At 41.8% G+C, this 15,771-nt stretch overlaps 1 protein-coding gene across 1 annotated transcript in view; it reads left to right on the forward strand.

Annotated features, from left to right (window-relative positions):
- rfx6 (regulatory factor X, 6) overlaps positions 1 to 15,771 on the forward strand; it is a 255,737-nt gene that overhangs the window by 21,324 nt on the left and 218,642 nt on the right. Inside the window, exons 11-15 of the mRNA XM_059981346.1 lie at positions 1,215 to 1,374; positions 1,472 to 1,616; positions 7,124 to 7,233; positions 7,333 to 7,450; positions 12,208 to 12,330. Of these exons, the coding sequence (XP_059837329.1) occupies positions 1,215 to 1,374; positions 1,472 to 1,616; positions 7,124 to 7,233; positions 7,333 to 7,450; positions 12,208 to 12,330 (656 nt within the window). The remainder of the gene's footprint in view (positions 1 to 1,214; positions 1,375 to 1,471; positions 1,617 to 7,123; positions 7,234 to 7,332; positions 7,451 to 12,207; positions 12,331 to 15,771) is intronic.

A 15,771-nucleotide genomic window follows, 5' to 3' on the forward strand; every position in this document is an offset into this window, starting at 1 on the left:
AAAACAAGAACCCAAAGGAACCTATTAGAAAAACAGAGAGAGAAAGAAAACAAATTGTGCAAACAATAAAAGTAAACAAATAGCATTTAGAATTAAAGAGAGTCCATAGATACGAAGCCCGGAGCAGGCCCACAGGCTCAGCCAGATTTAGATGTAGCTTCACAAACACCCTGTATAATTGAAACACATTTTAATTCAATTCCCCTCCCAGTAACTTTCTGTTAACTTTCCTTGTACTTGACCACCTTTCACAAGCCATGTACAACAAAATCCATTTCCAGCTCGGTCCTGCAATCTCTCATGACTTAGATAACCGTATTTAATTTTTCCCGACAATTTCACATTATTGCACTTTATTTACTATCAGACCTTTATACATTTATTCCCTTCTATAGCTTGTATTTAGTACAAGTCTGATAGCAATAGATTTAATTTTCAGGAAGCATCCTTTGCTCTTAAAATCATTTCATTTCTCAAACCATTCCGGAGATGGCACATCTATACTGCAGTGTTGACAATCTTCCCGCGTATTATTTGGACCCAACCAGCCTGTGTGGTTTACTTGAAGAAGAAGTGCAATGTAATATGGTAAATGTAACTCTAGGTGTATGGCAGCGAGCAAAAGCTGACTTGTGGCTGAAACACTTGGAATCTTAAAGAAATGAAGGAATGCATTTACTCAGCTTGTGTAATAATAGATATAAACAAACAAATTCTGTTTTTTTGTCATTGTAATCGTCTTTTAGGGTGGTGGGGTGAAGATATATCTCTAACAAAGGAGGTGCAAGGTACTCCTTCCCTCCCCTAGCTTACAGGTTACCCTTGGGCAAGGTGTAGCACCTGCTTAACCCTTGATCAGGATCATGTGAAATCATGGGAGCAGATGGTGGACGGTCATATGAACAGCTGGTGCATATCACAAGCACTGGTTGTGCAACCGCTGACACCAGGCAAACAGTCTCTGAAGAATATCAATAATGGCACTGCCCAGAAGAAGGCAATGGCAAACCACTCATGTAGAAACATTTGCCAGGAGCAATCATGGTCATAATGTCAAGATGGCCTATGTTATATTACATAGGCACATAACGAAGATGATCTTTTGGACAGCTTGATTTAGAGGTTCCTGACTGTGAGAGAGGGTCTATAGGTAGAAAAATATTATAGATAAAATGGTAGGATTAACAACTAATTCATGTTTTCTTTTTATCCAGTTTGCTGGCAGACATCAGAAATTTTGCCAAACACTGGGAGCACTGGATATCTTTATCACTGGAAAACCTCCCAGACAACCTGGCTGAAAAGAAGTTGCCCATTGCACAGAGATTTGTGTCTTCTCTGAAGCGGCAAACATCATTTTTGCATCTTGCACAGGCAGGGTTTGAACAAGTTCTTCGCCAACAAATACTTAATTTCTTTTCTGTTCCTGTAGACAGTTCCATTAATTAGGTTTGTGTGTTCTTCTGTGCAGATTGCCAGGCCGGCTTTATTTGACCAGACAGTTGTGAACTCCATGGTGGCGGACATTGAAAAGGTGGACCTAAATAGCATTAGTTCACAAGCCCTCCTTGCCGTATCAGGTGGAGCTGACCAGGAATTTGAGCTGTATTCTGATTGTAAGTGCAATACTAGATTTGTTGTGGTCGTGTTCAATTTTTCTTAGCCCTCCGGAAGTTGTAGCTTAAGGGCTGAAGCCTGAAGGGCTGAGGGCCTGTCCTGAAATTGAAGGAATGTCTGCTTGTGTGGGTAGGTTGGAGTGAGGATGGGAGAGAAGAAAGGGGCTTGTTTTGTTGCTTGTTGTGTTCTGTGTTCTACCGAGCATTGTGGGCATTATACGTTGACGCCAGAGTGTGTAGTGAAACTTGTGGGTGGCCTCCAACACATTCTTAGGTTGTGTTGGTTGTGACCACAAATTGATACATTTCACAGTATGTTTCCATAAGACCATAAGATATAGGAGCATTAGTAGGCCATTCAGCCCATGGAGGGCTGCGCCATTCTGTCATGGGCTGATCCAATTCTTCCAGTCATCCCTACTCCCCTGCCTTCACCCCATACCCTTTGATGCCCTGGCTAATCAAGAACCTATCTATCTCTGCCTTAAATGCACCCAGTGACTTGGCTTCCACAGCCGCTTGTGGCAAAAAATTCCACAGATTTACCACCCTCTGACTAAAGTAATTTCCCCACATCTCTGTTCTAAATAAACGTCCTTCAATCCTGAAGTCGTGCCCTTTAGTCCTAGACTCCCCTAGCATGGAAAATAACTTTGCCATATCTAATCTGTTCAGGCTTTTTACCATTTGGAATGTTTCTATGAGATCCCCCCTCATTCTCCTGAACTCCAGGGAATACAACCCAAGAGCTGCCAGACATTCCTCATACGGTAACTCTTTCATTCCTGGAATCATTCTTGTGAATCTTCTCTGAGCCCTCTCCAATGTCAGTATATCCTTTCTAAAATAAGGATCCCAAAACTGCACACAATACTCCAAGTGTGGTCTCACGAGTGCCTTATAGAGCCTCAAAGTCACATCCCTGCTCTTATATTCTCTACCTCTAGAAATGAATGACAACATTGCATTCGCCTTCTTCACCACCGACTCAACCTGGAGGTTAACCTTTAGGGTATCTTGAACAAGAACTCCCAAGTACCTTTGCATCTCTGCATTTTGAAATTTTGAATTCTCTCCCCATCTAAATAATAGTCTACCCATTTATTTCTTCCACCAAAGTGCATGACCATACACTTTCCAACATTGTATTTCATTTGCTACTTTTTTGCCCATTCCACTAAACTATCTAAATCTCTCTGCAGGCTCTCTGTTTCCTCAACACTACCTGCCCTTCCACCTATCTTTGTATCATCGGCAGACTTAGCCACAAATCCATTAATACCATAGCCCAAATCAGTGATATACATTGTCAAAAGCAGCTGTCTCAACACTGACCCCTTTGGAACTGCACTGGTAACTGGCAGCCAGACAGAACAGGATCCCTTTATTCCCACTCTCTGTTTTCTGCTGACCAGCCAATGCTCCACTCATGCTAGTAACTTCTCTGTAATTCTACGGGGTCTTACTTTGCTAAGCAGCCTCATGGGCGGCACCTTGTCAAAGACCTTCTGAAAATCCAAGTAGAACACATCTACTGCATCTCCTTTGACTACCCTGCTTGGAATTTCCTCAAAGAGTTACAGTAGATTAGTCAGGCAGGATTTTCCTTTAAGGAAACCATGTTGGCTTTAGCCTATCTTGTCATGTGCCTCCCAAGTACTCATACCTGTACTATAGACTTTCTATGTTCTAACAATCGATTCCAACAACTTTGCAACCACTGATGTCAGGCCAACAGGTCTATAATTTCCTTTCTGCTGCCGCCCACTCTTCTTAAATAGTGGAGTAACATTTGCAATTGTCCTATCATCCGATACAATGCCAGAATCTATAGATTCTTGAAAGATCATTGTTAACGCCTCCACAATCTCTCCACCTACTTCCTTCAGAACCCGAGGGTACATTCCATCAGGTCCAGGAGATTTATCCACCCTCAGACCATTAAGCTTCCTGAGCACCTTCCCAGTCGTAATTTTCACTGCACATACTTCACTTCCCTGATACTCTTGAATGTCTGGTATACTGCAGACATCTTCCACTGTGAAGACTGATGCAAAATACACATTCAGTTCCTCTGCCATCTCTGCATCTCTTGTTACAATATCTCCAGCGACATTTTGTATTGGTCCTGTATCTACTCTCGATGCTCTTTTACCCTTTATATACTTAAAAAAGCTTTTAGTATCTTCTTTGATATTAGTCCCCAGCTTCCTTTCATAATTCATCTTTTCCTTCCTAATGACCTTCTTAGGTCGATGTTTTGATGTGCATGTGATAAAGAAATCTGAATTTGACAAGACGTGTAGCGGCAAAACAGATCCGAAATCAAACAAACTGATTGCCGTTTGTCTGCAAACGTACGGAGTTGTTATACTTGTGTGACACGCCCACATCTCCAGTGAAATGATTGTTCCAAAGAGTCAAATTCCTTATTTTGATGTTTTATTAGCAACTAACAAACATACAATCTTGAAGCAATATTAAGTTGTCAGCAAAAATATGACCTCCAAGCCACAAAGTGCCACAAAATAAGCAGGAATACCCAACTTATTCCATTTGTTTTTGCCACCCCTCCCCCCACTCATGTGATGAGTTATCATAATAAATGCACAACACAGAATACAAAGTAAACGGAGAACAAATACATGACTCATACAGGATGGATAAGCACAGAGAAAACAAGATTTACAACAATCGTGTAAGAGTTACTGCCGGCATCAGCTAGTACTAGACATAGATTTGATGTGGTGTGATCACTTGAATTGAGTGTGACATTCTCCTAAGGGGTTGTCTATTGGTGGTTTTGCAGGAGTCTGTAGAGGCCAGGACGCACGTATTCCTGGGCAGTATGAGCAAGAGCAAGTGGGTCTGTAATTAGTGATTGGAACTTTTGGTTGTTCAGTCTCCCCTTTGGCAGACACCACTTATTCTTTGGGGCACAGTGGGAGCCGTTCTCCTGTAGCACAGCTCCCTCTTGAACAGATTCCCTCCTGGTGTATCTATTGAGCACAATGTCTTCCCAGTCTTTAGATGCAATATTGAATTTCTTCAGGCGTATTTTGTTGTTATCTTTGAAGTGTTTCCTTTGCCATGCAATGTGGGCCAGCAGCTTGTGCTGTGTAGACAGTGATTGTCCTTTTAACTTCAGACTGATTACTGTTTGAAACTTACATTAAGAACTGAAGACTGGTTCTCATTTGCATTGATATCTTTTATATTCACATAATTCCATAACTCCACAAAAATCCCTAGCTGAAGTGAATGTGGAATCACCTGTTCACAGTTTTTTTTGCAAATCTTTTGCTTCATGAAGATCAAACAGAAAGGTGAGGCAGTTCCAGAAACTTACACATGGGATTCCACTCAAACTACTTGCACCAGGTTAGTACTATGAAAGGGCAGCCTTCCTACTTATTTGAATGGAGAGGAGCAGGTAAACAGTGCAAATGTAAAACTAAAGAAAGAAATAATGATAAATAAATATTGAGAACATGAGATGAAGAGTCCTTAAAAGTGATTCCATTGGTTGTGGGAACATTTCAGTGATGGGCAAGTGAAGTTATCCACTTTGGTTCAAGAGCCTGATGGCTGATGGGTAATAACTGTTCCTGAACCTGGTGGTATGGGTCCTGAGGCTCCTGGAAATTTTACAGGATAATCTATTATTACGTCATATTTCTCAGGCAAAGTTTGGAGGATTAGGAAATGTGCTTTGAGGCTTTGAGGTATATTATATCTGCATCTGAATTGTGCAAATCTGATATCTATATTTATATAGCACCTCTACTTCTGAGGAGGCTGAAGGATGCTTCATTATGCACATATATACCTACGACATTCTACAGCTGTGCAGTAGAGAGCATCCTAATATCCTGCATCACTGGACTGTGCTGGACAGGAGGGCTCTGCAACGGGTAGTTAAAACTGCTCAACCGTCATAAATCTAACTGCCATCAAGGACATACAGTATATACAGAAAGGTACCAGAAAAGGGCCAGTAAACTCATGAAGGATCCCACCCCTCTGCTCGTGAACAGTTTGTCCCACTCCCATGAGGGAGGAGGCTACATAGCATCCACACCAGGACTACCAGATTCAAAAATAGTTACTTTCTCCAAACACTAAAGCAAATAAACCCTCCACCCACTGACCCACCCTTCCACACCCCCGACCACCACTGCTTTATCATTTCCTCTCAGAGTCACCTTATGTACAGACATTCCTGTGCCTAGCATCACTTTATGGACATACAAACAATCTATGTATACAGGCTGTCTAAAATACGTATATTTATTGTGTTTTTATCATTCTTTATTCTTCATCTTAACGTGGCTTATTTTTTGTGCTGCGTCGGATCTGGGGTAATTATTTTATTCTCCTTTAAACTTGTTTACTGGAAATGATACTGAACAATCTTGAATCTTGAATATTGCCTGAAAAATGCTTAGAATATTTGTTAGGCTACCTGCTGGTTTACTTATAGATTTTTTTTTAAAATTTCCGATTCATTACTATTGTAATATTTTTAACCCTGATATTTCTGGTTTGTTTATGCCATTCCATCTTTTGTTTGATTTAAAATCTATTTTGCCCTTAGCCTCAAATGCCCATTAGGTTTAGCAAAACAATGTTATCACCTCTTTATTGAGGTGATTACTGATGACACAGTAGCACTCAATTTCTTGCACTCAGAAAGGAATATTTTATATTTCTGCTTTTTGGGGTGTGTGCTGTTAAGTGTTTTTAACAAGTTAGATTTTAAATGTTTGATTTTAAATGATAATTTAAAAAAATTTGGTTTCTGTCATTTTCTGACCTCCAAATCATTATTCATTCCTTCATTAATTGATTTATTTCCATATCTGATCTTTTTTTAAATATCTTAAATCTCCAAGATGGCCTCCTGGATCCACCACTCTATAAAAAGATTGTCTCTCAGCAAGACACAACATGCTGCAGGAACTCAGCAGGTCAGGCAGCATCTATGAAAGTGAATAAATAGTCAGCATTTTGACTGGAGACCCTTCTTCAAGACTGAGAGGGAAGGGTAGAGATGCCTGAATTAAAAGGTGGGAGGAGGGGAAAGAGGCTATCTAGAAGGTAACAGGTGAAGCCAAGAGGGTGGGAAAGGTCAAGGGCTGGAGAATCCCTATCAGAATCTGATAGGAGAGGAGAGTGGACAATAGGAGAAAGAGGAGGAGGAGGGGGACCCAGGGAGAAGCAAAAGTAAGAAGTCGGAGAGGAGAATATCCCCTCATATTGTCTCTCAGCAAATAATGTTGTATACATGTGTTGTATAAAATGGGGTTAAAGGAGGAACAGAACTTACTTTATACATAGCTGGGCCAAATAAAATGTGAACATATAAGAGAACCTCATTTCAAGCAGGATCCTGCGAATACATAATCAGCAGCTTTCTTAAGCTTTGTTCTCTTGCCATTTGAAATTGACTTCTGAATTTTTCAACTAGTTAGAGCAATCTCATATTTTCCTTTTTTACATGCTAGATGACTCTATTACAGTGTTTCAAGAGCTGAAAGATCTGTTGAAGAAAAATGCTACTGTTGAATCATTTATTGAATGGTTGGATACAGTGGTAGAGCAAAGAGTCATCAAGGTATGTATTAGCAATATGATTAATTAAAATAATTCCAATAAAAAGATTCCTTGCATTAGTTTATTTAAGTGGTGACTTTCAACATACTTTAATTTTAAGCCAAGCAAACAAAATGGAAGGTCCCTTAAGAAGAGAGCCCAGGATTTTCTTTTACGGTGGAGTTTTTTTGGAGCTCGGGTCATGCATAACCTCACTCTCAACAATGCTTCAAGCTTTGGTAAGCTTTCATATTTTTTTAAACTACGGCCTCTTGCCAGTAGATACTACTGAATAAGACTTCCAACAGAGGATAAGAAGTTTCAGACAAATTTCAACCACTATCCAACATGAACACTGATCACCATGGGTACTATTTTTGAACTGAGGGAAGGAGAATAACCATGTAGATATTTTATCAGTGTCATAAGGGGTTGGTGAAAAAGAATCCCAAAGAAATTTTCCTTCTCTTATTTAGACTGCTGTTTGAAGAGCTCACTTCAATGTAGTTGGAATCATTTCAGTCAGTATCTGAAGAACAGCATAACAAGGATTTTGTTAGCCTGCGCACAACAGTTTGAGATAGTTCCTGTCTATTTCTGAATAGTGCTCCAGAAGATCCATAAATATCAAGCAAAACCATCAATTCAATTTGATCTGCATTTTCTTTAGGCAATTCATTATAGCCATTAGGCATTAGACCAGGGACTCCAATGGTCTACGGACACCTTGCTTAATGGTATTTTTCCATGGCATAAAAAAATGGTTGGGAATCCTTGCATTAGACATTTGCATCACTGTCAGGTGTGGAGGTGCCACTGCACAGCATCAGAGAAAGCTGCAAGGGGTTGTAAACTCAGTCAGCTCCATTATAGGTACTGGCCTCCCCTGGACTGTAGACACCTTCAAACGGTGAAGCCTCAAAAAAAGTAGCATCCCTCATTAAGGATCTCCACCAACCAGGATGCGGTGTACAATTTACAACGGCAGATAGAAAATGCATACGAAAAGAGCAATGTTACAATCGTCGTGATGTAATTCGATATGCAGATAGATTAAAAAAATCAGTTTTGTGCTGGATTTCAAGAGGGAGAATATCTAGAATGCCTATGAAATTGTTTTTTAGAGGTGCTTGTGGTTGAGCCAACTAAAGGATCAGATATTCTGGATTGGGTGTTGTGCAATGAATCAGAATTGATTAGAGATCTTAAGGTAAAAGAACTCTTAGAAGCAATTGATCATAATGAGATCGAATTCACCCAGACATTTGAGAAGGAGAAGCTAAGTTAGATGTTTCAGTATTACCATGGAGTAAAGGGGATGACAGATGTAGGAGAGAGGAGTCGGCCAGAGTTGATTGTAAAGAATACTGGTAGGGATGACAGTAGAGCAGCAATGGCTGGAGTATCTGGAAGCAATTTGAAAGGCACAGGATATATACATCCGAAATAGGAAGAAGTATTTAAAGGCAAGACGATACAACCGTGGCTAACAAGAGCAGTCAAAGCCAACATAGAACCCAAAGAGACGGCATATAATAGAGGAAAAATTAGTGGGAGGTTAGGGGATTGGGAAGCTTTTAAAAACTAACAGAAGGTGACTAAAAAAGTCATTAAGAAGGTTAAGATGGAATACAAAAGTAGGCAAGCCAATAATATTAAAGAGGATACCTGAAGTTTCTTCAGATACATAAAGTGTAAAAAAGAGAGGCGAGAATGAATATTGGAAAACAATGCTGGAGAGGTAATAATGGGGACAAAGAAAAGGTGAATGAACTGAATAAGTATTTAGCATCACTGTATTTATCTTCACTGTGGAAGAGATTAGCAGTATAGTGGAAGTTCCAGGTGTCAGGAGTCATGAAGTGCATGAAGTTACTATTACTAGAGAGAAGGCTCTTGGGAAATTGAAAGGTCTGAAGGTAGATAAGTCACCTGGATCAGATGGTGTACACCCCAGAGTTCTGAAAGAGGTGGCTAAATAGATTGTGGAGGCATTAATAATGATCTTTCAAGAATGACTAGATTGGAAAATTTCAAATGTCATTCCACTCTTCAAGAAGGGAGAGAGGCAGAAGAAAGGAAACTATAGTCTGACCTCAGTGGTTAGGAAGATGTTGAAGTCAATTATTAAGGATGAGGTCTCAGGGTATTTGGAGGCACGTGATAAAATAGGCGATTGTCAGCATGGTTTCCTCAAGGATAAGTCTTGCCTGACAAATCTTTGAAGAAATAACAAGCAAGCTGGACAAAGGAGGATTGAATGATATTGTGTACTTGGATTTTCAGAAGGCCTTTGACAAGATGCCACACATGAGGCTGCTTAACATGCTACAAGCCCATGATATTATAGGAAAGATACTAGCATGGGAAAGCAGTGGCTGATTGGAAGGAGGCAAAGAGTTGGAATAATGGGAGCCTTTTTTGGTTGGGTGCCAGTAACTAGTGATGTTCCACAGGGTCTGTGTTGGGCCGAATCTTTTTATGTTATATGACAATGATTTGTATAATAGAATTGATGGCTTTGTTGCAAAGTTTGCAGATGATATGAAGATTAGTGGAGAGGCAGGTTGTTTTGAGGAATTACAGAGGCTACAGAAGAACTTAGATTAGCAGAATTGACAAAGAAGTGACAGATGGAATACAGTGTGGGGAAGTGTATAGGTTGACAAAATGAAAGGGTTGACAATTTTCTAAATGGAAAAAAAAAACAAAAACTGAGGTGCAAAGGGACTTGAGAGTCCTGTGCAGGATTCCCGAAAGGTTAATTTGCAGGTCGAGACTGTGGTGAGGAAGGCAAATGTGATGTTAGCATTCCTTTCAAGACGGCTAAAATATAAAAGCAAGGATTTAATGTTGAGCCTTTATAAAGCACTACTTAGGCCTCACTTGGGGTACTGTGAGCAGATTTGGACCCATTAAGAGTGGATGTGCTGAAACTGGAGCGGGTTCAAAGGAGGTTCTAGGATTGAATGGCCTGTCATATGAAGAACGTTTGATGGCTCCCTATTCACTAGAATGAGGGGTAACCTCATTGAAATCTATCAAATGGTGAAAGGCCTTGATAATTGGACGTGCAGAGGATGTTTCCTATGGTGGGGGAGTCTAAGACCAGAGGACACAGCCTTGGAATAGAGGGCTGTCCTTTTAGAACAGAGATGAGGAGTTAGGAGTTCAGTCCAAGCAGCCTGGAGGAAACAAGAATCTGCTAGTATATATGGATTTCAGCAAGGCACTTGATCAGATACCCAGTGCAAGGCTTATTGAGAAAGTAAGGAGACATGGGATCCAAGGGCACCTTGCTTTGTGAATTCAGAATTGGCTTGCCCACAGAAGAGTGGTTGTAGACGGGTCATATTCTGCATGGAGGTCGGTGACCAGTGGTGTGCCTCAGGATCTGTTCTGGGATCCCTTCTCTTCATGATTTTTATAAATGATCTAGATGAGGAAGTGGAGGGATGGGTTAGTAAATTTGCTGATAACACAAAGTTGGGAGTGTTGTGGATAGTGTGGAGGGCTGTCAGAGGTTACAGCGGACATTGAATAGGATGTAAAACTGGGCTGAGAAATGGCAGATGGAGTTTAACCCAGATAAGTGTGAGGTGGTTCATTTTGGTAGGTCAAATTTGGTGGCAGAATATAGTATTAATGGTAAGACTCTTGGCAGTGTGGAGAATCAGAGGGATCTTGGGGTCCGAGTCCATAGGACACTCAAAGCAGCTGTGGAGGTTGACTCTGTGGTTAAGAAGGCCTATGGTGTATTGGCCTTCATCAATCGTGGAATTGAGTTTACGAGCCGGGAGGTAATGTTGCAGCTATATAGGACCTTGGTTAGACCCCACTTGGAGTACTGTGCTCAGTTCTGGTCGCCTCACTACAGGAAGGATGTGGAAGCCATAGAAAGGGTGCAGAGGAGATTTACAAGGATGTTGCCTGGATTGGGGAGCATGCCTTATGAGAATAGGTTGAGTGAACTGGGCCTTTTTTCCTTGGAGCGACAGAGGATGAGAGGTGACCTGATAGAGGTGTCTAAGATGATGAGAGGCATTGATCGTGTGGATAGTCAGAACCTTTTTCCCAGGGCTGAAATGGTTAAGATTTTAAGGTGCTTGGAAGCAGATACAGAGGAGATGTCCGGGGTAAGTTTTTACGCAGAGTGGTGAGTGCATGGAATAGGCTGCCAGAGACAGTGGTGGAGGCGGATATGATAGGGTCTTTTAAGAGACTCCTGGATAGGTACAAGGAGATTAGAAAAAATAGAGGGCTGTGGGTAACCCTAGGTAATTTCTAACGTAAGGTCATGTTCGGCACAGCATTGTGGGCCGAAGGGCCTGCATTGCGTTGTAGGTTTTCTGTTTCTATGAGGAGGAATTTCTTGAGTCAGAGACTGGTGAATTTGTGGAATTCTATGCCACAGGCATCTGTGGAGGCCAAGTCTTTATGTATATTTAAGGCAGAGGTTCATAGATTCTTGATTGGTCAGGACATGAAGGAGCAGAATTAGGCCATTTGACCAAACAAGTCTGCTCTGCCATTTCATCATGGCTGATCTATTTCCCTCTCAGCCCCAATCTCCTGCCCTCATGCCCTGAACAATCAAGAGTCTATCAACCTCTGCCTTCAATATACCCAACGATTTGGCACTCCAGTCACCTGGGGCAACAAATTCTACTGTTCTACCAGTCTGGCTGAGAAAATTCCTCCTCATCTCCGATGGACGTCAGAAAGAGCAGAGTGTGCCACACAAGTAAATAGTCATATAATATGTAGCTTCTTTGTTCCTGAAGCTTGGCTTACTTTCATCATCAGTTTCTTTTCATGTAATTAGTTGTCAAACAGTAAACAAATGGAGAGTGCCCAACAGATTAGGATCAGAATAAAAACAGTGCCTTGTTTGTGATAGAAGGAGGTACTTTGCCATCAGACAATGATGTTTAATGGCTCCTTAAAGTGAACTGATGGTCACTGAGATAAGTTTCCTTTACTCCTCTGCTTCTAGCCTCCTTTCATCTGATTCGAATGCTGCTGGATGAATACATTCTATTGGCCATGGAGACTCAGTTTAACAATGATAAGGAGCAGGAGCTACAGAATCTTCTCGATAAATACATGAAAAATGCAGGTACTTTAATTAATTAATTCCTTTATCATAATATTCTGAATTTCTCCAACTACTTGTTCAGTTTTACAAAGGATCACCAGAGGTTGATCCCATAACGTGAGGGAGTAAAAATCTTTTTGTTTTTACTCTGTTACAGTATATAGATATGTGAATTTAAAATTCTGATGGCTTGTAGAAAGAAGCTGTTTCGTAACCTGTTAGGACCGGCTATAATGCTGCGGTACCGTTTGCCAGATGGAAGCAGCTGGAACAGTTTATGGTCGGGGTGACTGGTGTCCCCGATGATCCTTCAGGCCTTCTTTATGCACCTGCTGCTGTAAATATCCTCAACAGTGGGAAGTTCACGTTTACATTGCTTGTGATGTTCTGCTGAGCATTAGAATTAGAAGTAGTATTTTATTTCTTACATCCATCCACAACATGAGGGAGTAAATATATTTATGTTGCGTCTCCATCGCTATGTACAAACATTAAGGCAGGGAAATGTGGGAGGATATTGCCCTAGTACTAAGAATATATGTATATACAGTCAGATAAAATACACAGTCCGATATGCGATCAGATCAGTGTGTATTGATAAATCTGATGGCCTGGTGAAAGAAGCTGTCCCGGAGCCTGTTGGTTTTGTCCTTAATGCTGTGGTACTATTGCCAGATGAAAACAGCTGAAAAAGTTTATGACTGGGGTAGCTGGTATCGCCGATGATCCTTTGGGCCCTTTTTGTGCACCTGCTGCTGTATGAGAGGCAAGTTCACAACCACAGATGTGCTGGGCTGTCCGCATCACCCTCTGCAGTGCCCTGTGAATGAGGGTAGTGCAGTTCCCGTACCAGGTGATAATACAGCCAATCAGGATGCTCTCAATTGTGCCCCTATAGAAAGTCCTTAGGATTTGGGGACCCATACTAAACTTCTTCAGCCACCTGAGGAGAAAGAGGCCCTGCTGTGCTTTATTTTCACCACACAGCTGGTATGCACAGTCCAGGTGAGATCCTCGATGAAGTGTTCATCAAGAAACTTGAAACTACTTTCCTTCTCAACTACAGTCAATAAGGGCCAGCTTGTCTCTCTCCCTCCTGTCAGCCATGATCAACTTCTTTGTTTTATTGACATTGAGGGAGAGGTTGTATTTTTGGCGCCACTGCGTAATTGCGTTGACTTCACTGTAGGTTGTCTCATTGTTGGAAATGAAGCCTATCGGTGTCGTGCCATCTGCGAGTTTGCTCAGCGGATTGGAGCTGTGTGTGGCAACGCAGTCATGGGTGTAAAGGCAGTAGAGGAGGGGGCTCAGGACACAGCCCTGGAGGGGGCTCCTGTGTTGCGGGTCAGAGGAGCAGGGGTGAGGGAACTCATTCTTACCATCTGCCGGCGATATGGCGGGAAGTCTAGGATCCAGCTGCCCAAGGTTGCTGCTATGCGATGCTGGCGCTGGAATGTGTGACGACATTTGTGTGCAGCCCGCAGCACATCCTTAGGCTGTGTTGGTAGTTAACACAAACGACGTATTTCACTGTGTGTTTTGCTGTACATGCGATAAATTAATTAATCTGATTGTAAGTATGGGGAGGATGGTTTTTTTAAAATTTCATATCTCTTCATGTCCCAGTACCTTACAACTGACACACACAGACGCTGAACTACATTTCAGCCTGAATTGTTGACGTTTCATTCCTTTCCATACATGCTCCCTAACCTGCAGAATTCTTCAAGCCTTTAGTGTGTGTTACTCTGGATTTCCAGCGTGGACAGAATGTTTTCGTTCATATTTTATGTATCTGCCTCTGGGGGGGGGCACGGGGGCACTGCCTTGTTCTTGCCCATATATGAGTGTCACGTTCGATCATCTTGTGGCTGACATAACATTTTTTCAGATGTTAGTGACATTCTCATGTCTTTGATAGGTAAAATACACTCAGAAATCATGAAAATAAGATAACATTGGATCTTCAGCCTATTAAAATCAAGTTCAAGTTTATTGTCATTCAATATGCATGTGTATATAGCTAAATGAAACAACGTTCCTCAGGGACCAAGGTAAAAAACACTAGATATATACAGCACATAAAATAAAATTAACACAATAAAACATCTGTATAAGTACAAGTTGACATACAGTGCATATGCAGCATAGAGTTAAATGTGCAAAAGTTTAATGCTACTAGCACTGCCATAAATAATGTGTACTGCTTGGTAACAGGGTGTTCTGAGGTCTCCCGGCCTAGGGGAAGAAGTTTTTATCTAGCCTAACAGTTTTGTTCTTGTATTCCGGTACTTTCTGTCTGATGGTAGGAGATTAAGGAGATCAGAATCAGAATTAGAATCAGGTTTAATATCAGCGGCATATGAAGTTGGTTGTTATGTAGCAGCAGTACTTTCTGAGGCCTCCATCAGTCAGAGTTGACCATGGATATTGCGTCCCAAAGGGGTAAGAAAAAAATATAAATACTATTATGCGTATATAATATATAAAGAGTAGTGAGGTAGTGTCCATGGGTTCATGTCCATTCAGAAATCTAATGGCAGAGGGAAAGAAGCAGCTCCTGAGTCATAGAGTGTGTGCCTTCTGGCTGCTGTACGTTCTCCCTGATGGTAACAGTGTGAGACGGTTTGTCCTGGGTGATGGCAGTCCTTAATAATGGATGCTGCCTTTCTGGCATTGTACCTTGAAGGTGTCTGGATGCTGAGGAGGCTAGTGCCTGTGATGGAGCTGGCTGAGTTCACATTTCCCTGCAGCTTCTTTTGTTTCTGTGCCGTGAATAGTGGGGTGGATGGGGGGGGGAGCGGTGCTCAGTGTAGGCAAGACGTCTACATATGATAGACTAGCACAGCATCTGACCACAAACCAGAGAAATCTGCAGATGCTGGAAATCACAGCAACACACACAAAATGCTGGAGGAACTCAGCAGGCCAGGCAGCATCTATGGAAAAAAGTACAGTCGACGTTTCAGGCTGAAACCTTTCGGCAGGACTGGAGAAATCAAGCTGAGGAGTAGATTTAAAAGACGGGGAAAGGGAGAGAAAAAAACCTGGAGAGGGAGGGATGAAGTGAAGAACTGGGAAGTTGGTTGGTGAGAGACAGAAGGCCTTGGAAGAAAGAAAAGGGAGGGGAGGAGTACCAGATGGAGGTGATGGGTGGGCAAGGAGATAAGTCGAAAGAGGGAAAAGGGAATGGGTGAAGAAGGGGGTTGGGGGGCATTACCAGAAGCCTGAGAAATCGATGTTCATGCCATCAGGTTGGAGGCTACCCAAACGGAACATAAGATGTTTTTCCTCCAACCTAAGTGTGGCCTTTTTACGACAGTGGAAAAGGCCATGGATGGACGTGTCGGAATGGGAATGGGAAGTGGAATTAAAATGGGCGGCCGCTGGGAGATGCTGCTTTTTCTGGCGGACTGACAAACAGGAGGCTGCACCCGGCCTCCTGTATCATCACAATATCAC

The sequence above is a fragment of the Hypanus sabinus genome, chromosome 10 (genome assembly GCF_030144855.1).
Source record: "Hypanus sabinus isolate sHypSab1 chromosome 10, sHypSab1.hap1, whole genome shotgun sequence".
NCBI classification, from domain to species: Eukaryota; Metazoa; Chordata; class Chondrichthyes; order Myliobatiformes; family Dasyatidae; genus Hypanus; species Hypanus sabinus.